Below are 23,292 nucleotides of genomic sequence, written 5' to 3' on the forward strand. Positions count from 1 at the left end.
ATTGTGCCCCTGGTAGAAGAGCTGCTCATTTTGGGGCTAGATGTGTACATAATAAGCATTTTACTGTTGCTCTGGTATGAAAGTGACTCCATTAGTAAATAAGCAGAACATCTCATCTCATCATGCCAGTAGGAGCTGTCTGCTCAGATTGCTCTTGCCCACAGTTATTTACTTTAAAAAAAAAAAAAAAAAAAAAAAAAAAAAGCCTCAGTTTCCTTTAAGGGTTTCACAAGCAGGAGGAGCCTGTTTCTCTCCTCTTCCCCCATAGGCAGCAACAGCTACCAGCTGCTGACTCATGCAAGCCTCTGGCATTAATTAACCCTGGCTGCTGGCAGCAGGAGCCCAGCAGAGGGGTGGGCTGGGGGTGGGCTGGCCATTGGGTTGGGGTGGGTTTGATACTTCTGTGCGCTCAATTGCAACATCTGGAGAGTAGCAGAGTTAGATAGGGGCCGTTGTTGGTAGGCAGCGATTGCTGGTGTTTATCATGTCTTTCATCCAGGTAGAAAAGAACTCAGATTTTCCTCTTCAAAATCTCCCCTATGGGGTTTTCTCCACTAAGGAGGAGGTGAGTAACAGCATACTTTGTCCTTGTAGTGTTGTAATTGTTTGGAGGCCAGGAATAGGAGCAGAAATTCCCAGCAATTTGGGATAAAGAAAAACTTTCCAGGCTGAGACACTTGCACAGGCTTCCTGATTTGACAATGAAACTGTAACTAGTATGTTGTTTAAGTTTGTTTTGGTTTTGTTTGTTTTTTTTAATGTGGTGGTTTCCTTGAAACTGTACAGAAGAAATGAAAAGTTAATACTTCTGAGAAGTACTTTAGTGAATGAATACCGTAGTTTCAGTGTGTTTGACTGTTTTTGTGAAATCACTAAATCTGTGTTTGATCTCTTCGTTCTCCTTGTAGATGCATGTCACAGAGTTTTTGCGGACTTTTTTTTGTTTTAACTATTTCTTATTTCCTCTGTGGCCAAGTTTAATCACACCTTTGCCCTCTCCTCAAAAACTGCATTTAATGTGTATTTTGCCAGAAATTAATTGTATCCTGTTCCTTTTGTGTGGTATGAACTAATATAGGTAAAAATAAATTCTCTATTGAAAACACTGGATTTGCAAGTGAGTGTCTTGTCCTACGAGCAGCAGTGTTGCGTTCTGGTCCTCTGGAGCCTACTCCTGCAGAGCTCGGTAGGGCCGGCTGCAAAGGCGTTAAACCAGGGCACAAAGCATGAGCTTCATTGCGACCTCCCTGCGCCTCGTCTGTGTTTTTCTGGATGTACGTAGTGAAGTGATGCTTTAAATGTGTGGAGGACTTCAATGCTGTGCCCGAAGACTACAGTTTGAGCCAGCTTCAGGTCTTATGATTATGTAAGAAAACACTGTTCAACTTTTTTAAAGAAGCCAGCTACCCAGTTACTGTTTTAATGAAAACCGAGCCCAAAATTTTGTTAGATTGACCGCTAAATCCATACCTGCAAATGTTCAGACCTGTTGGAGCCTCTGAAATGTGCCCCGCTGGAGAAAAGGAAATGAGCAAAGAGCAATCTAGAAAGAAAAAGCAGGAGGATTTTTTTATCACTGCTAGTGGGTGCTTCATGATCATCTGGTTTCTGCTGTCTTGGCTTATCAATAGCGATTTAAAAAAGAATTTAGACTAGAAGATTGTGTTTTCTGATCTGATATTTTCCAAAGATAAAAATGAGACGGTTCATTCAATCTGTTTCTAGATGTGTGCGCTGTTATCTAATAATTTTTGATTTTTTTTCCTCTTCTCCAGTAGCTGTTCTCCATTGTGAAAACATCTTCACACAGGTCTTCATTAAAAGGCAGCCAAGGACTTCTGGGTCTTTAGGAAAATAATGTTCCAGAAGTGGCACAATGTTTGAGCGATTTCAGGTTAAAAGAGCTGATGTCATTCCTGACTATCCTAGTTGCAGATTAACATGACCTGACCTTTAGAAGTTTTTGCAAGGGTGTCTGCTGAATAAATACTTACTGTAAAATTTGGAATCTTGTTTAGAAATTAAAGGTTAAAAAATAGGTTTAGTAGTGTGGATTTTTATTCATAATTTTTTTTCCATTTTGTTAGACTGTTTTTCATAATGAATACAACTAATTTATCTTTATTTGCTTAGAGGCGTGAATAATTGATATTTGTCTTTGAATGCTACTACAGTTTTATAATCTCGGTACAGCTGTAGCAGAGTTGCAGTGTGAGAGCCTGTGCTGCTCCAAAGCTCTCGCTGCAGCTCAGCGTGCAGTTGGCTTAGGGCCTTCAAGGACCGTAGCAAATGAGCAGGATCTTTGTTTATTAGTTTGCATCTGTCGGGCAAATCCATCTACAGACAAGAGTCGTCCATGCATTCGGAAAGCTCTGCCTAGGGTTAGAACTCTAGCCTGGGGTTCGGATTCAAGTCACGGGCTTCCTGCATGGAAGGACACTACGTAGGCTAGGCCTCATCCGACTTGGCACGGAGACGCACAGCTGAGCAAGACGCGCTGGCTTCCCATTATTGCTGGTGGCGGCCAGAGCACTGTTCATCTTCTCAAGTAGCTGCATGAAACAGGCAGAACTGTGATGTAGAAATGCCTGTTTCTTTCCAATTATATCGATGTGTGGATGTAATAAATCCTATCCATAGTTTCTCTATGCTTCAGTTCCCCTTCTGTAAAAGGAAGAATAGCACTTTCCTGCTTCCCAGCATTTTTCAGCTGTGAGTATAAGAATTTATTCTGACATGCTTGTCATTAATGAGGAATGGGCATATATTTCTGGGGGAAAGGGAACACTTCTGTTTTGTTGTCCCAGCCTTCCCCCAAAAGACTGCGATGAGGGGAAGGTGCTCTCACACCCTTGAAAGTCTGTAAGGAGTCTGCCATGAAGTCATTCTGTCTCCATGCCTTAGCGTTTTTCATCGGGCAGTCCTATCTGTTAGCTTTTCATGGTCAGTTGCTGCGATCCTAGACGCTTGTCCCTCATGGATTAAACTCTTTTTGCTCGCTGTCTTCCCCCATGCTCTCTTTGGTGATTTTGGGTAGAAGTGTAAACTCTTCTTCTCTTCCCCTCCCCTCTCCCTGCTTTGTAGCCTCGGCACAGGATTGGAGTAGCAATTGGAGACCAGATTTTGGATCTCAGCATCATTAAACACCTGTTCAGTGGACCGGTTCTTTCCAAACATCAGCATGTCTTTGACCAGGTATTTATAATACAGTCTGTTATTCTGATTTCCACACACATTTTAGAAATACTCCATAAGAGTGTTTAGCAACTCATGCTGAGGTATAGGACATGAAATGCAAATGCTGGCTTTTATTCAGCAATGAAACTGTGTTGGTCACGTTTACACCAGTATAACTCTGCTGAGCAGCAGTATGATGAGGTGATGTAGTGTTGGACGGGGAGTGTAGGCACACGCACCCTTACAGGGATCCCACGGGAGCAGGTGTTGAGAGAGGAACACGGGCCTCTGCTCCGGGAAATGCCTGCTGCCGGGCAGGAGGTGGAGTGTTGTGCTCCAGCGATATGTACTGGGTGACACTGAGGAAAGAAAGAGAAATATCCGAGATTAGCAAAATGAATGAGGTTACCTGAGCACCTTGTCCATCTCATCGTGAAGAGGTACGCTACAAAGCAGAGCTAGAAGCTTGTTTTCATTTCTGAAGCTTTGCTTCTGGTTCAGATCAAAAACCAAAAAGTCTTTCCCACACTGTGGTCTTGGGGCTAGAAGTCTCTGCGGCAGAGCATGAGCGCTCGGGGCAGCGGGCTGCATGGGCCCCCGGGGGTTGCTGCGGGGCCTGAGATGGGCAGGTGAAGTACAGGTGAGGAGAGGATCAGCCTTGGGAGTTTGGGATTTCTGGTCCAGGGGTGTCTGGGGAATCCAGGCAAGTGTCACTAGGATGCGCCTTGCTTACAGAGAAGACTCATCACACCTGAGACTGTATGGATAGGGGAGGCACTTGGGGCCCGGAGGAAATTTTTGCTGAATGTGTTATCAGACACTGGCAATGCAAAGGTTCAGCACAAAACCTAAACACAACTTAAAATCGTGCTTGACTTCATGACAAGGAATCTGAGGGGATATGAATGCCTGGGAGGCTGTGTTAGGGGTAGAGGTATATACAAACGATTTCTGGTTGCCGCTAGTCTGGAAAGCAAAGCTTCTAAGCCCTAAGATACTGCTTCAGGTGAGGCACTTCACAAACGTGCAGCAGGTCCTGCGTTAGAGGCTTTCTGGTGAGCACGAGAAAGAATAGGTAGGTATAAACAGGGGAGAACAGACAATCTATGAAGTAATGCCCAGGAAACACCAGCTCCCTTGCTGGGGGCATTTAGTCCCAGGGTTGAAAGCACGGGACATATTCCACGCACGTGAAGGGTAAGAAAAATGCAGTCTTTTATCTGCCTCTCTACTTCTCGGTTACCTTTCAGCCAACCCTGAATGACTTCATGGGGTTGGGCCGCGGAGCATGGAAGGAAGCGAGAGCTTTTCTCCAAAAGCTGCTGTCAGCCAGTGAGCCGACCTTGAGAGATAACACGGACCTGCGGAAAAGGTGAGGAGGTGGAAAGTCACTCCTGCGAGTAGTATTGCTTGTATGTAGCATCACCTGTTTGCTCTGTGCTTTTGAAAGGAGATGAAAGGAGCTGTGTTAGCTGTTGTCAAGGGCTTGGCAGCTACATACTATGTTGCCTGCATGTAAAGAAAACCGAGCAATCACTCTGCTGTCAGAAGAGCTGTCCTAGCCTTGCTGGCAAAGACCTGCACTCTCTTGAGGAGAGTAGCCGAGACAGCTCCCCATCTCTGTAGCCAGGGAGGGAGAGACCCCTGGGATGCTTTCATTAAGATACGGCTCTGTGTGAATGCTTAGTGTAGAGCAGCTTGTTCTCCATCACTCAGCACCTCTCAGAAATCACAGAATAACATCAGCCCCCAGTAAATCTCCAAGGAGTTCACGTGGGTTGTATATAGGCATCCATGTAATCCTGAGGGGGCATAGCAAGGTTGTCCTCGTACCTGTGCTAAGGAGATCTCCAAAGCTGTCAGTGGTATTTATTATCAGGTCATTAAAGGCCTGCCACTAGGGCTGAGGGCCATATTCAAGCTGTTTCCAGTATCACCTGCGTCATTCTCGTAAGCACCAAAATGGAAGGTCAGAACATGGCCACCTGCCACTTACACGAAAATTAACTGGAGTGTGGGTATATAATTAAGAGAGGGAAGTTCCCACTGTATCTAATCCCTTAACTACCCACAAATCCGGGGTGTCAACCTCTGTGCAGGTACGTTGGGCTCTGCCCTGGCATGTGCCTGGAGTTGTGGCATCCCAGCGGAGGGATGCGTTCCTCCCTCCCCGGCTCCTGCTGCCTGTCATCAGCATCTCCAGCCAAGACCATGGCCCTGCCAAGCTCTCCTGGCTGCTGGGTGGCCTGCAGAGATGGGCTTGAGCTCTGCACGCAGTGGATCAACCACTCTGCCCCTGTTAAAAACACAGCTGCAGGGGTCTTAAACCCAAATGTCTCGCTCTGCCCAGCAGTGCCCTGCCTGTCCTAGCTGGAGGCTCTTCTGAAGGGGCGAGACCCCTCCAACTGCCCCGCAAAAACTGTCTTCCTTCGCCAAAACCAAATCTGTTGTCCCAAACTGACATGAGCTACGTGACAGCGCGTTAGCTTGAGAGCGGGAGATCAGCCGCGTGCTGATTCACATGTTGCTGATGGACCGCAGCCCCGGTCATGCGTCCCAAGTCCTGTTAATGTGAAAATGCACGTGTGCATTAATCATGCACCTCCTTGTTTTCCCAGAGTGATATTTTAACCATTGCAACCCTCTGCCCCAGGCAGAAAGGAGGAGCCGTCCTTCCCTGTCTCGACCGGGGTGATTTAGACACACACAGTCAGGAGAGGTTTTGAACCACTGCCTGACACAGGGACCTTCTCCGACAGGGCCCAGGAGTTTGAATCAGGCACCCCGAGGGCCGCGATCCATAAAATACACGCTCGCCCTCTCCAAGCGGTAGAGGGCAGCGGCGAACTGCTCACCTGAGTACACAAAAATTGTGCATTTCTGCTGTGCTGCCTAGCAAAAAAGAGCCTGCTTTCTACAAACCTGCCTCGCTCCCCGCTGGCAGCTTGTGGATGCTCCCTTCAGTCGTAAGCGCTCTGGTGTGGCAGCAGCCTGTGCAGTCACCTCAGCCTTTCCGCACACCCCAAGCTAGAAAGCAATCGCTGCCAGATTTTGCAAAATAAATTAAGGAAGGTGTTAGAGAGAGACTCAGTCCCTTACATGCTGCTAAAGCAGCTACGGGTGAGAACTGCAACTTTTCCGAGAGCTGAAGTCTTTGTTTTTCATTTCAGAGCGTTTGTACCTCAGGCTGCTGCCACAATGCACCTGCCAGCTGAAATTGGTACGTCTCCCGGAGCTGCCGGCTGTTCAGTGCTGCCCTTTGCTCTTGCCCAGAGAAGCTGTTTTATGCCCAGATTGCTCAGACAGACAGATCATAGCTGTGACAGGGAATGGGTTTTGTAGGAGCCAGAAGCAGATTATTGTACGTACTGAATGGTAGGTGCTGTCTGTGGCTTAAGAATAAAAGCCTGGGTAAGCTCAATAGCAGCCAGAAAAATTCTGGATGCAGTTTTTACTAAATCGGGGTTGTCTGGTGCCATAAAACTCCTGTCCTCAGATTTGCATCACCAAAGGCCTTTGAGATTACAGCCAGGCAGCAAACACTTGTTTAATTTCAAGCACTTTTCCCATTTGTTCTCAGAAAAAAATTGGGACATTGCAAAGTTTTGCAAGCCAGATACTCTGGAGTAGCCTTATAAATAAACATGAGTTTCCATTCCCAGAATACTGTTCTGCATCCCAAATCTCACCTCTGCTAGCATGAGGCCATGGACTGTTTTGGAGTGTGTCTATGTAAAATATATTCCTGGTTTTGAGAAAACAAAATTATATTTGGACCAAAAAAAAAAAAAGTTATCAAAATCAATAGAGGAATGTGACCTTTTCTGGAGCAGGGGCATGAGGGTCCTGGCTTCGGTGGAGTACAGCTCTTGCTTGCAACAGCAAGTCTATCCTGACCCAGGTTTAGTACTTCGACGCTTCCCCAAAGAAGATCGTGTTGAAAAATTGCTGGCTACTAGCACCTCTGACTCCTCTTAGCGAGAGAGAGATGTTGGCAATATTACGTGTGCTATATCATGCAGCTACGAGTTATTTCGGGTTCTGCCCTGTCTTGCACGCAAGTCGTGCTTGTCCTGAGAGCAAGCACTGTCTGTATTCCGTATTGAGCTGCAATGTAAGTTACTGGGGTTGCTCTTTGGATCTTTGAGGTGTCAAAATTCTGTTGCTTTGCTAGAAACTTTTTGTTTTTAAAACTTGAGACTAGCTGATCCAGCAAGCAAGCCTTGAAGTCAAGCATAAGTATCAAAAGGCATGATAACTCTTGCTGTTTTGTTACAACATTGCCTCCTCTTCCGATCCCCACAGAACTGGCTCTGACGAGCTGTGGGTCTGGAGCAAGGTGAATTTAACCTAAGGGATGTACTAAGGGGGAAAGTGCTTGCTGGCACCTTTGTGCGGTCGAATTGAGTGTTAGGAGAAGGCTAAGCTGCCTTGCTCTGTGTTGCAGTAGTTTCGGTGGCAGAAGTCAGGCTCCTTTCTCCATTCAGGGGTGATGTTGAGCTAAATGTGTAATGTTGCACAGTGTAAATGTCCCTGTCCCCCCCATTTTAAGTTTTTCCTCAAAGCCCCTGATTTCTGGTTACTCCGAAAGGCAGCCGAGCTGTTTGCTGCAGATGGCTCCAGAGGGCAGCAGATGTCCTGAGTATGAGCTGGTTTCCCTCTGCCTGCGATGGCATCAGCCAGACAAAAAGAGCACTGGAACTTGGCTGGGCTCTAAAAAGCTGGATGCTGCTTTATGGATTTCCAGAGAGTGGATCATAATAGTGCTTTTTTTTAAAAAAGCCAGTTTTGTTGTATGCATAATTTCATGGGTGAACTGTTAATCACCACCTCTATGCTATGAATGTTATTACTATGGGGCTGAGATTAAATGTTTCTAAATGCCTCTGCTTAGTGCTTTCTCTGTCTCCTTTTCTGTTCTTTTCATTGCCAACAGCACAGTCTGTTCTTTAGCCCCAGCAGATGAGGAACTTCCATACTATTGATCTATATTTTATGGGCTTCTTTCCACCTAGGAGACTACACTGACTTCTATTCTTCACGACAGCATGCCACAAACGTTGGGATCATGTTCAGAGGGAAGGAGGATGCTTTGATGCCTAATTGGTGGGTAGTTCAGGTGTTTCTCTGGTGCAACATTATTTTATATACATGGCTGTAGGTATATACAATTTTGGCAAGGTTGGAGCAGTCTTTCAGCAAAATAATGATTTCAATTCACAATGGAGGAGAATCTGTATTGTCAGAGTTCTATAACAGAGCCGAAAATCACTTTTTCCCAGCCTTAGCTGAATTTGCGCCGCATTTGGTTGCAGCATCTGCACCAATTACAGTGCAGACCTCTGATCCAAAGGCAGATTTACCTAAGAGCTCCATTTTTGCTGAGTGAGGAGATAACAAAGTTAAAGCTACAAGGAATTAGTTGGCACAGTGTCACAGAACCGCGCAGACACAACCAGGTGGCTTTTGCAGTGCACCTTGCACGTGTCCTGGTGCCTCAGGGCAGGTACGGTGCAGATGTCGGCCCATCTGTGCAGAGCGCTGTCCTCGTTCCCACCGCCCGCGTGGTGCTCCCCTCTGACGAGCAGCTCTGGAGACCAGTGCACAGCTGACCTGCCATCTGCGGTTCTCTTTAACAGGCTGCACCTACCCGTTGGTTATCACGGCCGGGCATCGTCCGTTGTGGTGTCTGGGACGCCGATCAGAAGACCTGTGGGGCAGATAAGGCCTGACAATGGTAAGTCCATGGCATGCTTTTAATGTGCTTTTTTTCCACGTAGAAAATAGTGGGATGGGAAGGGGCTGGGATGCCTCGTCTGAGGCTCAGCCTCTTGGGTTAGGGCTGAGAGCAAGAGAAGGCCCAGAGCTAGGTCCGTTTTGTGTTTACGTGCCAGGCAGCATCAGCCGCTTCGTGTCTTCTAGCTGTGTTGTTTTTATTTCCCTACCTACCTTCCTGTCATACTCTTCTTTCTCTTACCCACAGATAAACCTCCAGTGTTCAGTGCTTGTAAACGTCTGGATTTTGAGTTAGAAATGGTAAGATGGGCTTTTTATCCCTTCAGCTGAAAAAACATTAAAATAAAAACAGGAAAGAAAGAGTAAGAGTTTGGCTGCTTCTGAAATGGAGGTGTCATAAGGCTCAGGTTTTCCTGCCATTTCCTTTTGATAGGTTTTGTGGTAGGCAATAAAAGCATTTCTGTGGCAGAAATTTTCCATTCTGGTGAATTAGAGTGTGCTCATTCAGTGCTTTGCTAATACAGCTTTCAGGCTGGAAATGGCCAAACCCAAGCACCGGTGCAGCAATCTGGAACCACAAAGGCATTTTCTTGTCATCAGGCGCCACAGCCTGTTATCTAGTTAGCAGTTACCTTTGCACTGCAACCAGAATCTTTTAATGGACATCGGGGATTTTGGAAGTACACATTGTTGGGGCCTTAAGTCCAGAACAGAGGAAGCCGTAAATTCTTGGGCGTGCAATTCAAACGCTTCACCCTTCTGGCTAGAAAGATAAAACCTGTGTTGTAACAAAACATCCTCAGAAGGTGCATCTTCTCGAGGCTTAGTGTGGTCCCTAAGCCAGGTCTCCAGAAGGAGAGAGTTTTGCATGATTGTTGGCTGTGACTATATGATTTAATCTCCATCTCTCCCCTAAGAAAACAGTGGAAGAAGCATAATATCAAGGGAAATGGTACTAAAAAATAAGCTGAAAACCTTAAACGCTATCCTTTGCAGATCAATGCTATAAAGTGGGAGACAGTCACGTAAGATGGTGAAGCCAAATGCCTGGCATACCTGTGCTTCACTGTCTGGGTTTTACCACTGGCTGTTGTGCAGCAGATTTAAACTGCTGAAGGCTTTAGCAGAAAAAAGTTCTGTATTGCTTGCTGAAAGAGGCAGCTGAGATTCCTGGTGAGTTTTGTGCCAAGTGATCAGACTCTGCAGCTTCTAAAGGAGCAAGCGCACGCACCCAGTTCGTGATTTGTATTTCTCAGTCAAGCTGTTTCTCCAGCAGCCTCCGCTCACCCTTCGCTGTGACAGGCTCTAGCCGAGTTAAGCAACCCTTTCGATGCCTTTACGTTCTCCTTCCTGTTCACTGCCTGCAGCAAATACAGTCACATCAATGGAGAAATCAGTTTTGCATCTGGATTGTGATTAAGGGGAACCTTTTTTGCTCCTGTTTTTTGATATAGTCATGTCCTTGTTTAATGACTATCTCAGCAACACAATGCTGTTAAGTAATTCAAGCCTGACACTTCAGAGAGGGGAAGAAAGGAGGTAGGCCATGTTTCTTGGCTGATTTGTGTATGGGGACTAATGCAAACTCTCATGCTGTCCTACCTTTTTTGCGTGTGTTTGTAACCCCCTATGCGGTAAAGCCTTTGTGATTCTGTAGATTTTAACCTCTCGGATTTCCTTAATCAACATTTTGCTTTTCGATTTCAGGCCTTCTTCGTAGGCCCTGGCAACAAGTATGGGGAGCCAATTCCGATCAGCAGAGCCCATGAGCACATCTTCGGGATGGTCCTTATGAATGACTGGAGTGGTAATCAGTGCTGCTGGGAGTTTGCCTGGAGAGTGGATTACACCGTTGTAGCAAACTTTAGATATGGATAAATTATATATCGTAATAGAATCATGGCCATTGAAACCGCTGAGTGTGGTTGAAAGGGATCAAAGTGGAAGGCTCTCTGCGTTTCTCAGGCACTACTTAAATCCATCATAGATCAATGAGTAGAACCAGAAATTGCTGTCTAATGAAGACTAAGTTGTTACGTATGGAAGAGCCAACGTTCTGCTTTCTTCTGGGCAGGGATGGATCGTCCATAAGACTAGTGATTTCAGCAGAGGATTGATTTCACTGTCAGGATTAGGGAAAAGATTTGATTATCACAAATCCCTCAGTTTCTGCACAGATCTAAGCAGATGTAAGCATTGTTAGCTAGTTGAAATTGGCTTTACAATTGGCATTTACCCTAGTAAGTGGATGTAGAAGTGTTAATTAAATTGGGGAGAAAAATATTTGTTTTATAAGGATGGCCTGATTTGTTTTAATTATCTCTGAATTTTCTTTCTAATCTAGTGGTTCTGAAAAAATTTTGTTTGAGGGTTTGAAAGAGATGGATTTAAATCAGGATTTGGACATAATGGTTTGGAAAGGGTGGGGATAATGTTTCCAAGTCCACACAGCTGGTTCTGTAGCTGTGTGGAGTACTGTGTTACTCCTTCACTGGTGTTAAGGCTCTGCAACACTTAGGATATGTTTAACAGTATTGCCTTGAATTTTCTTTCTAGCCCGTGACATTCAGAAATGGGAATATGTTCCATTGGGTCCGTTCCTGAGCAAGAGTTTTGGCACAACCATCTCTCCTTGGGTTGTTACTATGGAAGCTCTCATGCCGTTCGTGTTGCCAAATCCTGTCCAGGTTAGCAAAGGAAAAGGTTGAAACAAAGGGAAAGGAGAATGCAAAAAAAAAAAATTATCAGCAGGACAAGTAGGTCCCACCAGTAGGAATCATTAAACTGTACCAACACCAAGCACGTTTTTCTAAGAGTTTACAAGTGTGATCCTGCTTCCAAAATATGTGAAGAAACACTGGGCTGTCTAAGTTCAAATGCTCATTGATTTTTACTGGTAGTGTTTATGGTGCCCGTGCACTGTGCTGCTTCGTATTTTCTACTCCTACTGACTTGAGCAGGACAGGAAAATGATCATCTTCAAATGATCTTGAAAACAAACTGGTCAGAGAGCTGCTTATTAGTGTTAGATAGCACTTAGCATCCAGCAAGCAGTAGAGAAAGTGGATTTAAGCCAAAACACTTTGTTCAAGCATTTCCAGTTGTCTGTGTTACGTAGAGATTTACTTAGAGAAAGACAAGGAAGAGTCTTACAGAGAATTTGCCATCTTCATGCGGGCAAAGCGCAAAGGTGTGCTAGCACGGTGTTTTTTTGGATTAACATCTATGCTGTAATGAGGACTTTTGGAGCCCCATTGCAAAAAAAGGGAATGCGATTATGTGGATGTCACATCTGTTCCTCTCAGACACACTTTTTAAAAACTTTTGAAGAAAAGCAATAATCTGGACAGCAGTAATGGTAAAGTAAATGGAGCATGCAGCACAGCCTGGCTATAAACAAAAGGTCATTGGGATGGCCTGAAGAATTTTTCCTTTCTGTTTGTTTAGTCTGTGATGCCTTTTATATGCTTTTAGGATCCCAAACCGCTGCCCTACCTCAGAGATGAAGAACCCTACGCTTTTGACATCAAGCTCTTTGTTGCTCTTAAAGGTATGGTAATGTTGGGTGAGTTACAGAACTGAAATTCCGGTTAAGAAAGGTAGGATCCACCATATATTTCAGACAATTTGCTCTTGGCTGCACACTCCTGCTCTTCCATCTCAGCCCATGTTGCCTCTGTCAGAGAAAGAGGTAAAGCTCTTAATGCTCCCCGTTGGCAGGGCAGCAACACGTCGAGGAGGGAACGCTTCCCTCCTGACGCTTGCAAACGTCGGCTCACAGTGAGGAGAGCCCTTGTGGGGTCTGCCCGCACGGGAGGAGGGGATGCACGTGGGAGTCCATGGTACCGGCTCTGGGATATCATGCTGGCCCAGCACAGACGCCAGCTAAAGGGCCTGCTGAGCAGGAGGTCCAGTTGCTGCTGCTGAGCAGAGGATAGCAATGTGGCTTAACATTACCCCTGTGCCACCCACACGTTTGTTTTCTATGCTGGCTTTCATATGGGAATGGAAAATGCTATTGCTTGTTTCCTACTAGGGATCACAGTGATAAAAGAAGTCTCCACCCATCGGTAAAATGAAAAGACTCCAACATCCTTCATCCAACACAAACAAATTGTTTCCCTGTTTCTTACTTTTCATTTTCCATAGGAGAAGGAATGAGCATGCCAGCTACTATATGCACATCCAATTTCAAGGTAAGACTTGCATCTCTTACCGGTTTGAAATGTTGCTTGCGCCCTCAGCTCCAGCCTTAGGCAATTTCAAACACTGACTTTTGTATTAGCTGAAGATCAGGCCAGGTGTATGTGCACATGGGAGAGGGAAGAGTGCAAAGGGCTGATGTTTCTTCTGCATGCTGCTGTGTGAGCTACCTGCAAGCTTGAGCGCTGAACGAGCGGGAAGCTCTTCCTGCTGCTCGGCTTAGCATGCTCAAAGCATTATCAGCTCTGTAGTCATTTGGCAGGAAGCAGTGAGAACAGAGGACGGGGAAAGCAAAGGGAATTGCCTCGTGCTGTGCCAAGGTGGGAGAAAGCTTGCAGCTGCAGCTGGTCATTTACATGCAGAGTCGGTGCTGTGACACAGCTACTAGCGCTGTGCCTGCCCCGGTCCCCACTGGGGACAGAGGGGTGGCTCTTCCTTTACATGCTGATTGAAGGTATCATAAGCCAGGAGGTGTATGCACCAGCTGCAGGATTTCTCCGGGTATTATATATTCGCATATATACCAATTACCTTAATCAGTAAATCAGTAGTCAGTAAATCAGTAATAAGCAGACATTTTCTATAAACCCATTAAAATATTGGACTTTATCATGGATCCTGGGTTAGCAGTGCTGGCTTTAAAATGGAATAAGGAGAGAAGTGACACCCAGTGTAAAGAGGAGAAATTTTAAGGGACTAAATAGTATTTCAAAGTGTATATTTTAAATGCACATTAGCAGTGGCAGCTTCCAGTCATCATTTAGAAAGCAACAGGAACTATTAACAATTCTACACTAAATAACTCTATCAATGTTACCTTTAGGAAACTTCTTTCCTAGGGACAGCCTTACCAGCATCATCCAGAGAATGCAGTGCATTCTGTGTAGGCGAATGGCATGCAAGAGAGATGTTGGTCCTTCATTGCTTTAGCCTCCTCTTCCTCTTCCTCTAGCACATGTACTGGACCATGAAACAGCAGCTAGCTCACCATGCAATCAACGGATGCAACCTCAGACCTGGAGATCTCCTGGCATCTGGAACAATCAGTGGACCTGTGAGTGTTTAAGTAAACAGTATCCACCAGTATTTTTCAGCGATCCAAAACTGCTCAGGCAGGGCTCTGGATCTGATCATATTTGGCTTGACCAGCCATGAAAATGTCTGCCGTTCTTTCCTAGGCTTCTTGGGCTAATGTTTTTTGTAATCCAAAACCTCACTGAGAGTGTTTTCTTCTTTCTTTTTTTAGTCTTCCCTGTGTTCCTTTTGATAAGAGCCATTTCTAATATTATATATGCAAATTCATTTCTATGCACAAGCATCCACCACACAGCCCATTTTTGCTATATGAAATACAGCTATTTTCATTTCTGAGAAGAATGTAAAAGGTACATGGGTGTAAACTGAAAAATAACAATTATATTTTTAGAGATATTCAAACTTCTAGTTTCTCTAATACCATATATATGCTCCAGCTTCACAAGATGGTTTCCATCGTACTGCCATACATGCAGTCGTTGAAACAAGTAGCAATATAAGATGGATAAGGTACTGGCACTTTCCAAAACATCAAACATAAACACTCTTCATGCTTTTCAGGCAGCTTTGGGGTAAGCTGTTTCCAAACTGGGATACTTACACTTCCATTTTGAGCTTATCTTTGCTTTCTGCTTCCTCTAAGCCACTGTTCTGCAGATTGACATTGAAGATTTACAAACCTTTAGCAACTTTGCTCTTCTGAAAAAATGAAATGTAAATAAAATTCTGAAATGTGACTACATAAAAACACTGTATTTGCAGAAGTGCCCTAGATTTGTTTCCATTCTTTCTGTAGCAGGACTGAATTACTTTTAAAGGGCTTAGTGCTAGGTTAAACATACCAAATAACTGCTGGAAGCCATGACTGCTTACAGTGAGCAAGGAATTAAACTACAATGGCAGGAAAATAAGCCAGTGCATCAATGAATTAAATCCACAGCAAGAAGCTGTTCTATAGAGTTAACACACTTGCACGTCTACTTCCAGCAGCAAGTAGTTTAACAGTAGGACAGATGTATTAAAGAACTGTTTGTTTATTTGTTTGCTAACTTTTGGTGTAGGACCCCGAGAGCTTTGGCTCCATGCTGGAACTGTCTTGGAATGGAACGAAAGAAGTTAATGTTGGCAGTGGACAGTCTCGTAAATTCCTGCAGGATGGAGATGAAATCATATTAACAGGTAATAGCTGTTTCTACACTGTACCTAGGAAATATATCCACAGATTCCTTCCACTTGTGAAAGTGCCTGGTGAGCAGACACTATTCTGTACACACCTGCCACGCAGTCACATTTGTCTCCATCCCATCTATTAGGAGGCAAAAGCAAGCCAATATAAAATTCCATGCCAGAAATGCTTTTTCGGTTTATTTGCTTTGCTAGGTAGTTAATGATCTTATTATTCCTGTGTGTTAGTGTTAAGAGGATGACCGGAGTAGGTCTGCCTTTGAAGGTGAGAACATCTTGAGAATAGAAGCAGTTGATGTTTTGTTGCCACCACTGTTCAAGTCTGCATGTGGAGCAGAGCTTGGCAAATCCTGAAGAAAGTTATTTTGCAAGCAATGTATCATTTGCAACACATGCATATTCAGTGAAACGTGTTGCAAATTAAATATGTGGGAAACAGCATGAAGCTTGCTAGAACAGTTTACCAGATCCCTTCTGAAAAGGGCTGAGAGCTGTTTCATGCTGGGCTCTGGTTTTGCTTTTCACCTTGAGAAGCTAAGGGTTTTATGAATTAAAATCTAACGTGATGCTTTGCTATCCAAATCCCACTCTTACTTTTGTTTTTAATTCAAAGTCCAAGGCAAAACAAATCTATTATCTTCTCTGTCATCCTGCCAGCCACTTTACGGCTTTGAGGTGCCATATATGTGGCAAGAACAGCCATGTGAAACATTTGACTCAAGCCTGCGCGTATTTTGCTGTGTCACCTGTTGAATTTTTAGAGAACATCTCGTGGGATTTTGTGCATCGCCAGATCGCACTCTGAGAACTGGTTACTACCATACCCAGCTCGGAGTAACCCCTTTGTTCAGCCTGCATTGCATTGCTGGTGTGATCTCGCTGAGACAGTCTGCGAAGGGAGCAAATGGCGTCAATGATGCGAAACCATTTATGAGTGTGACTTAGGCCTGAGAAAACGTGGGTGACCAAAGCCTATGCAGCAACATGAAGGACTTGAAGGCGTGATGCTGGCAGGGGTTGACATACCTGTGCTTGCTTAATCTAACCAGCATGGTAAGAAGAGCAGACAAGATTTGGCACCAGGGGCATTAGCATATGCTAGCAGCCCCCACACACTAGTGTCTGTGAAAGCTTGTGCCGTTTTGGTTTTACCTGCATTAGGTAAATCGAGCAACAGTAGCTTGTTAGCGCATGCTGTGATCTTACTGTCACTTCTGCTGTTTGCACCCTCCTGCTAGGCTTGGGGTTGGTATCTAGATCATTGCTTGGGGATAGGGGAATTGAAATCAAATAGTAAGGAGTGGGAAGTAAATGCCTTGCAGTGCAGGAAGAAAACAAAGGTCCTTTATCCAGCTGTATCTCTACCCAGAGGGATGTTTAATCAGAGAAAACCTAATACGGTAAAGCACAGGAGCGTCTAAACAAAACATGAGCTTGAAGCTACGCAGGACACTTGCTAGAGCACCATTCGTGGCAGCACTGAAATGAATGAGGTGACAAAACCCATCACACTTTTATGCGTGCATGTCACAGCAGTCCATGGGGCCCTTTGGACACGCTGGCAAAGTTAGCAGCTCTCAGATCACAGGCGGTGGCCCTGCAGTAGGTGCCCTGATCCGAGAACAGAAAATGTGCTACTGACACTGGCAGCGGCTGAGATGTACCCCAAGGGGAAATGGGGACAGCGTGAGCAAGAGGAGGATTTACATATGGGCATAGACATTGATCCTGCCCGTCTGTTTATAAATTTAGGTTTGCTCATCTTTTTAGGGCAAAGCATGACTGTACAGAGGCTCTGGGACTTATAGTGGCGTGGAAGGGGATCTTTGCCTGCTCAGTCAGTGCAGTGAGGGGAAGGTAACAGGCCTCCAAGGGAGATGAAGTCAAATCAGAGTCCCTGCATCTCAAACTGCTGCTCTGCTCTTGCAGTCGGCTGCGCTATTCCTGCCTGGTGCAGAGGTGGCCTTTACTGTCGCAGCTACCTCTGGGTCAGAGCTGGGCCCAGAGGCTGAGCTAACCCGCAGGCTATCTCCTATTTCTAGGCTAAACTCGAGCAAAAGGACTTGTTTATTTTTTCCTTTCCAGCATGCTGCATTCACTGTCAGATGTGATGGTTACTATGGAATAAATGCTATTCTTTAGTGACATGCACTCTGTGATCTTCATAACTCTTTATGACAAAGTTCAAATTTCAATTTTTGGATACAGAGAACCAATTCTACGTAGTTAGTCATCTCAGTTCTTGTTTGGGCATCTGGATTCCCATCGATTTCAAGGGACTTACGCCCTTCCTTTGAGTCTAGCTGTTGGGCACTTGATATACTCAGATAACAAATATCTCTGCCTGATGCCTTGCTTTTCTCAGGAAATACGTGAATAGGGGCCGGTGCTGGCTCTGTGGGTGTCCTTATGCTGCCTTACAGTGACATGGACACATCAGTGCTGGATTTCAGAGTATTGACTGTCTCGTGTTGGAAGCTGCACTAGAAACATTCAGCTTTGAGAGCTGCATTGCACTGAGTTTTCGGAAGACCCTGAAAACACTGGCACTCCCGCACTGTCCTGGTTCTGGGTCAGGGCTCACCCTGGCTGAGGCTGGGGGTGGTGGCAAACCGATGGGCGGTGGCAAACACATAATATTGGGCTGCAAGTGGGCTTGGGGTAAATTGCATTTAATATTGCGTTTAATAGTCAAAATGCACAAGATGCAACTTCTTGCTGGAAAGCAGTCTTTTCATCAAGCAGTTTTTGCTCACAGGGTGTTTGGGTGGCAATTATGAGTTATTCTTCCAAAGAACACCTAGGAATTTTACCAGAGCACTCTGAAATTTCTTGTTTATTTCAAAAACATTTTAAAGAAAATTGAGAATTTTTTTGTGAGGGATAAAAAAGAAAAAAAAAGTATGGATACGTTTCAGTCTTCTAGTGAAGGCTCTACAAGCAATTTTGGTGGTGCTCAGCCAAAGCCCTGGTGCCCCCTGTCCGGCAGCCTGCTTTTCTAGCGTTGAAAATCATATTGCTGTGAGGTGCTTCCACTTTTGCAGAGGAAGATGCTGAAGCCGCTGGAGGTTGAGGTGTACTGGAGAGAGCTGTAGACGATGAAACCCAGGAATCCCCAGCGCCTCTGATACTCTCTAGTCTTCAAATGAGCCAGTGACTACATGTGCTGCAGCCCGCAGGCTCCATAGGCTCCCTGCGTGTTCGGTGTGGAGATGCTCCTCTAGCAACTCAGGGCACCTACTGGTCCTCCAGAGGAGCAGATCTCTCCCCGATAACTGTGTAATAATACCTTAGATTAGGTATGTGCGGTTGGGTATTGTGAATATCCCTTTGGATTAGATGCTGACATCCTTATCTGCAACACCTTGCAGTTTGGGAGCTGCTAGTACAAGAGGTCCAGCTGGGGGACGGGGGGGACTCGAACGTCCCCCACGTTGTTCTTCATGCCTGGGAACACGCTGTTTTACTTAGAATGAGTACTTTAAATCCTGAATGTCTTTCATTTTTAAAGAAGGCATAACGGCCTCGTTGTTAACCCGGATGAAGGACCATTATCCCTGTGCGATAGTCTTACGTTAACCAGTTTGCTGTGTTGTTTAAACGAGGACTATTCCCTGGTGGCAGTGATCAGGGCATGGTGCCATCCGCGAGAGCCGGGCGTTGTGGCGAGTGGACGTGACCGCTGCTGGAGCTGTCTGCTGGGACCGCTTGGGACGTTCCGATTTAGCGACTTACGGCACGTCCAGGCCTGAAGGCGCCCCGAGGCAGCGCCAGCGCTGTTACATCCTCTCCCGGGGCCCTTGCGTCAGCTCCCGCCAAGTGCCCAACCCATGATTTCTAGTCTCTCGTTTCAGCTTCGTGTTTTTCCTCTTCTCTGTCCTCCCTCCTTGCGGGAGCTGTTTCTGAGCCCTAACGCACAGAGCGAGGGGAATCTATTACTGCGTCTTGGGCGGGGAGCGTTGCAAGCCGCGGCTCGCCGATGCCGTGCTGCCGCCTGCTCCGCAGGTCTCCCCGCGGCTCCTTGGCACGCGGCTCAGGCCGGTGCTGCTGGCAGCACAGGGCTCGCTTTGTCGAATGGGCTGCTCCTTGGTACTGCTCTAAATTAGAGTTGACAGCAGGGATAACTAAACTGGACTGAAATAATAAGCCAGCATTCAAAGGAAAACTGGCAGTGAAGCCTAATGAGACAAATGGAAACTGAGCTGAGCCTTAAAGCAAGCGTCTTCCTCAAGCGGTGTGTACTAATGCGCATTACCCTGCAGAGATGGGGGTGTTGTCTGTGGGCTGGCTGCTAGGTATGTACCTGCAGGCCCTGCTGGCCTCGGAAAAACTTCTTTTCCGCCTGGCCGCGATAGCTGCGCTGCTGGGTTAGAGGGGGCAGCGCCTGCCTTAGCGCTGCAGTGACTTTGCTGGGTCTCTGCAGTGCAGCCGGAGCGGGCGCTGAGGGGGTTTGCTGGTCCTCGGTGGGAATGGGAATTAGGGGTTAAGGTCTGCTCTGCTCAACTCCCTCTTGGCTTCTCCCAGGCTGCTGGTTTTTATCACACGCAGGAAAGATGATGTATGGTGTTATTTTAGGAAAATCCATCTCTAACTCTGAAATCACTCGTTAAAATGCAGCATTTGCTACTGGTGCCCTTCCTTTGATCAGCTGTTGCCAGTGAAGAGCTGCAGTAGGTCTCCTCAGCTGCGTCTTCCCAGAATAGTCTTTCCAGATGGGCCTGAAGCCCCAGCTGTGTCCCCTCCTTCCCCTGCAGCTTCCTAACGATGCTGTTTGTGGAGCAGCTCTGCCAGCGCCTGGCAGCAAGGGGGGCTGCAGTGTCCTTGGGGCATGCTGTCCTGCCTGCCATCGCACACCGGCACGGAGAGGCTGAATTGTCCCCAAGTTAGAGATGTTGTCACAGATCGGTAGCTTCAGCAGCAGTCGGCAGGCTTTCTTTGTCTATTTATGTAACAGAGGATAAATGGATATTTTGAGTTAGATGCTGAGTTTCTCATGGAGCTATGCTGCCTAAATTTAGCAAGCTAAACAGATTCTGCTAGGGCAGATCCCTGCTGTTGGGGCTCTTAATGATCATCTTTCTGGCTTACGAGCACCCCAAAGTCAGTGTCCCAGGAGCAGTCCTAATGCTGCAGAAAAGGAATCAGATTTTCTTTATTAATTGCGAGGCTTGGCCAGACAGCAGTTCTGCTTGTCAGTTAGATGGATGATGCTGCGGCGTAGGTTTAAATACAGAAATATTGCACATGTTGTTTACTCTTCGATCATATTCCCTAAACTTGCATATTGCTGTGCTTTGTGCTTTTTTGGGGGGAGAGGTGTTTTTTGTTTTTGTTTTTTTTTAATAATCCTGGGCTACTTGAACTCTGCTCTTTTTCCCCTGTTGCATTTCTGGGAGGTTGCACGTTGCAATCAAAATTTTAATAGTACTATACCACGGACTTGCTTACATGCAATCTTAAGATGTAACAACATCCCCATCAAACTGATTCAGTTCATAACCCTGCTCTGGGCACTTACTGGTTTGGAAGACGATTCAAGCCCAGACTGAAGTCTTGCAGTGCTGCTCCTGGTTTCCGACAGGCTGAAGAAAAGCGCCAGGCTTCCGAACGCTTCACGGATCAGGGCGCTTTTAAAATATTTGTGTGCTTATGCATCTAAAAACCAATGTAAATATACTTGTCACAGCCTGTTCTTTATCTTCCGCGTTGTCAGCCCACATTTATAAGTATAAACTAAATGCATATATAAATCTAGCTGTGTGAGCGCGTGGTTGTGTCGCCCTGAGCCAGCAGCGCCCCGGAGAAGAGGCCCGGTTGCCTTGCATTTGAGCACGCCGCATGGCTCCGCTCGTTGTCAGGCTCCGGTCTTTATTATTATTATTATTATTATTAATAATAAAATTATTATTTATAAAATCCCGCTGTACTTACGTAACGATCCGTCTTTGCTTCCTTGTCCCAGGTTACTGCCAGGGCAGCGGCTACCGAGTGGGATTCGGCCAGTGTTCAGGAAAAATCCTTCCGGCCATGTCATTGCCGTGACGCCTGGCGTAAGGTGACTTCGGAGGAAGAGGCGAAGGGTCTCTCTGCCCTGTCTCTAATAGCCATGCTCCTTTATTCTGATTTACTATTTGTATGTGAATGATTGGAATCTTATTATTTTTAATTATCAATAAATATCTTCTAGATCAATGCAGCTCTCTGGTGTGACAAGCTAGCACTGAAAACCTTTTTTTAAATTTCTCTGAATGAGCATAAAATGTTTGGAAAGTGAAAGATTTTTAACTGTTTGACTGCATTAATAGTTTTATCGTAAGGATAAAGGTTTCAGTTAACCTTTTAATATTCAGAGTATTAGGTTGATGAGCAGGGATTGAATGCTGATATATATATTTTTTCAATGCGCTTCATATGCTAGAGGCAAAAACTCAAAGACTGGCGTTTCATATGAAGGATGCACATTTACAAAGCAGTCTGGGGAAAAGAGTTGCAAGAGCATGCCCTAATTTGTAACAAAACGCGCTTTGACCTGCAAACACTGCAAAAAGTACTGAACAAACTAGCAGACTATTAAAACAGTGAAAGCAAACAAAAATCCAAATGAAAAAGCAGTCAGCAAGGAGGTCTAGCACAAAGCTCTTGCATATTAAAATAAATAAATAAATCTGTGCAGGCTCTGAAGTGCGACCCTAGCACTGCGACACCCCCAAGTCGCTGCACGATGACCCGGCGGGTTACACCCCGGAGCCGCCGGCCGTCCCCTCGCGTGCGGGCGCAGCCTCGGCCCTGCCCGTGCCCCCGTGCAGAGACCGGTGCCACCCCGAGCTTCCCTCCGCAGCGAGCGAACAAGCGTCCCCGGCCGGTTTCCTTGCCCGTGCACGAGCCTGCCCGGGGCTGAGGAGCGCCGGGGCTCGGGCGATGCCCTGGCTGGTGGCAGTGGTCGCGCTCGGCCGGAGGGAGGGCGCGGAGGAGGTGACCCCCGTCCCGCGCGGGCGCAGGGCCGCGGTGTCGGCCTGCAGCGGGCTGCCGGGGGGGCCACGCGCCGCTTCTCTCGAGTGTAAAGGGCATCTGCAGCCTCCCGCTGCTCTACAAATCAATTTAATTGCATGGCCGAGTGCCAGCTCGCATCAATTAGCGGGTGCTACTGAGTGAGGGAGCGCGGGAGGCTGGATAATGAACTCCGGTGCGGAGCGATGGGAGCTCGTTCAATATTTGCTCGGCCCTCGAAGCGAAGGGGCTGCCGAGGCGGCAGCTTTCCGGCGGCGGTCCTGGGGTGCGGGCTGCCGCCCCGCTGCCGCTGTCCCCTGCGCTCCCGCCGCGGTCGGCTGGGATCAAGAAATGAGGTTTGGGGACGGTTTTCTTCCCGCCGCAGGCTATTTTGTACAGTACCTCTTGCCTCCTGAGATGGGCAGTGTTTTGCTTGTTTGCGGGATGCTTTTTTAAGGAATGTGAGGGCAGATGGACCTTCCTTCGGGAAGGAGGGAGCTCACTGCGCAGACGGGGTGGGAGAGGTCCGGGCTAATCCACCTTGAAGCTTGGCCGCTTCGGTGTCCGGTCACGCTGCAGTTTGACGTCGCCCCTGCGCGTCGGTGGCGGGGAGCACCCAGTGCTCGTCGGGAATGTGACCCCTCGTCCAGGCGGGAGAGAGAAACGAATTGGGAATGAAGATTAATGAAAAAATGTGACAGAGCAGATAAATCACTGCTACCGGGGCGTGTTTGCTGAGATGGGCTCCCTCGGAGGGAGCAGTGATAATGGCCCCTTTCAGAAGCGATCCGGGGAGGATCATCCCCAAATCAATTTAAATTCTTCGCCTGAGACACTCCGCTATCGCCAGAAATGATGACCTGGCCACGAAAACAACGGCTCCTTGTTGTTTATGGAGGAAAAGCTATTTTCGCTTCAGGCTGTGGTGGATGCTTTGAGTTTGACTAGTAGACAGATATTTATTTCAAT

At 46.5% G+C, this 23,292-nt stretch overlaps 1 protein-coding gene and 1 long non-coding RNA gene across 2 annotated transcripts; one reads left to right on the plus strand and one right to left on the minus strand.

Moving 5' to 3' along the window:
• The first annotated feature begins 254 nt into the window (after positions 1-254).
• FAH (fumarylacetoacetate hydrolase) lies at positions 255-21,532 on the plus strand. Its single transcript, XM_026121334.2, has 14 exons — positions 255-565; positions 3,085-3,195; positions 4,428-4,549; positions 6,348-6,397; positions 8,193-8,283; positions 8,817-8,914; positions 9,161-9,213; positions 10,621-10,720; positions 11,470-11,600; positions 12,388-12,463; positions 13,063-13,109; positions 14,069-14,170; positions 15,213-15,330; positions 21,299-21,532. The coding sequence occupies exons 1-14, from the start codon at positions 485-487 to the stop codon at positions 21,376-21,378; spliced, it is 1,260 nt and encodes a 419-aa protein (XP_025977119.2). The 5' UTR covers positions 255-484; the 3' UTR covers positions 21,379-21,532.
• Positions 17,905-21,333, minus strand: LOC135329335 (uncharacterized). Its single transcript, XR_010390708.1, has 3 exons — positions 21,268-21,333; positions 20,855-20,991; positions 17,905-20,275 (listed from the first exon to the last, which is right to left on the minus strand). It is a non-coding gene; the product is annotated as an uncharacterized LOC135329335 (long non-coding RNA).
• Positions 21,533-23,292: the final 1,760 nt, after the last annotated feature.

This window comes from Dromaius novaehollandiae, chromosome 10, assembly GCF_036370855.1.
Source record: "Dromaius novaehollandiae isolate bDroNov1 chromosome 10, bDroNov1.hap1, whole genome shotgun sequence".
Taxonomy (NCBI): domain Eukaryota; kingdom Metazoa; phylum Chordata; class Aves; order Casuariiformes; family Dromaiidae; genus Dromaius; species Dromaius novaehollandiae.

Excerpts from the sequence above, each read along its gene's own strand:
- FAH (XM_026121334.2), top strand. The coding sequence starts at position 485 with ATGTCTTTCATCCAGGTAGAAAAGAACTCAGATTTTCCTCTTCAAAAT. Across the intron at positions 4,550-6,347 it reads AACACGGACCTGCGGAAAAG|AGCGTTTGTACCTCAGGCTG; the intron begins GTGAGGAGGTGG and ends TTTTCATTTCAG. Across the intron at positions 6,398-8,192 it reads GCACCTGCCAGCTGAAATTG|GAGACTACACTGACTTCTAT; the intron begins GTACGTCTCCCG and ends CTTTCCACCTAG.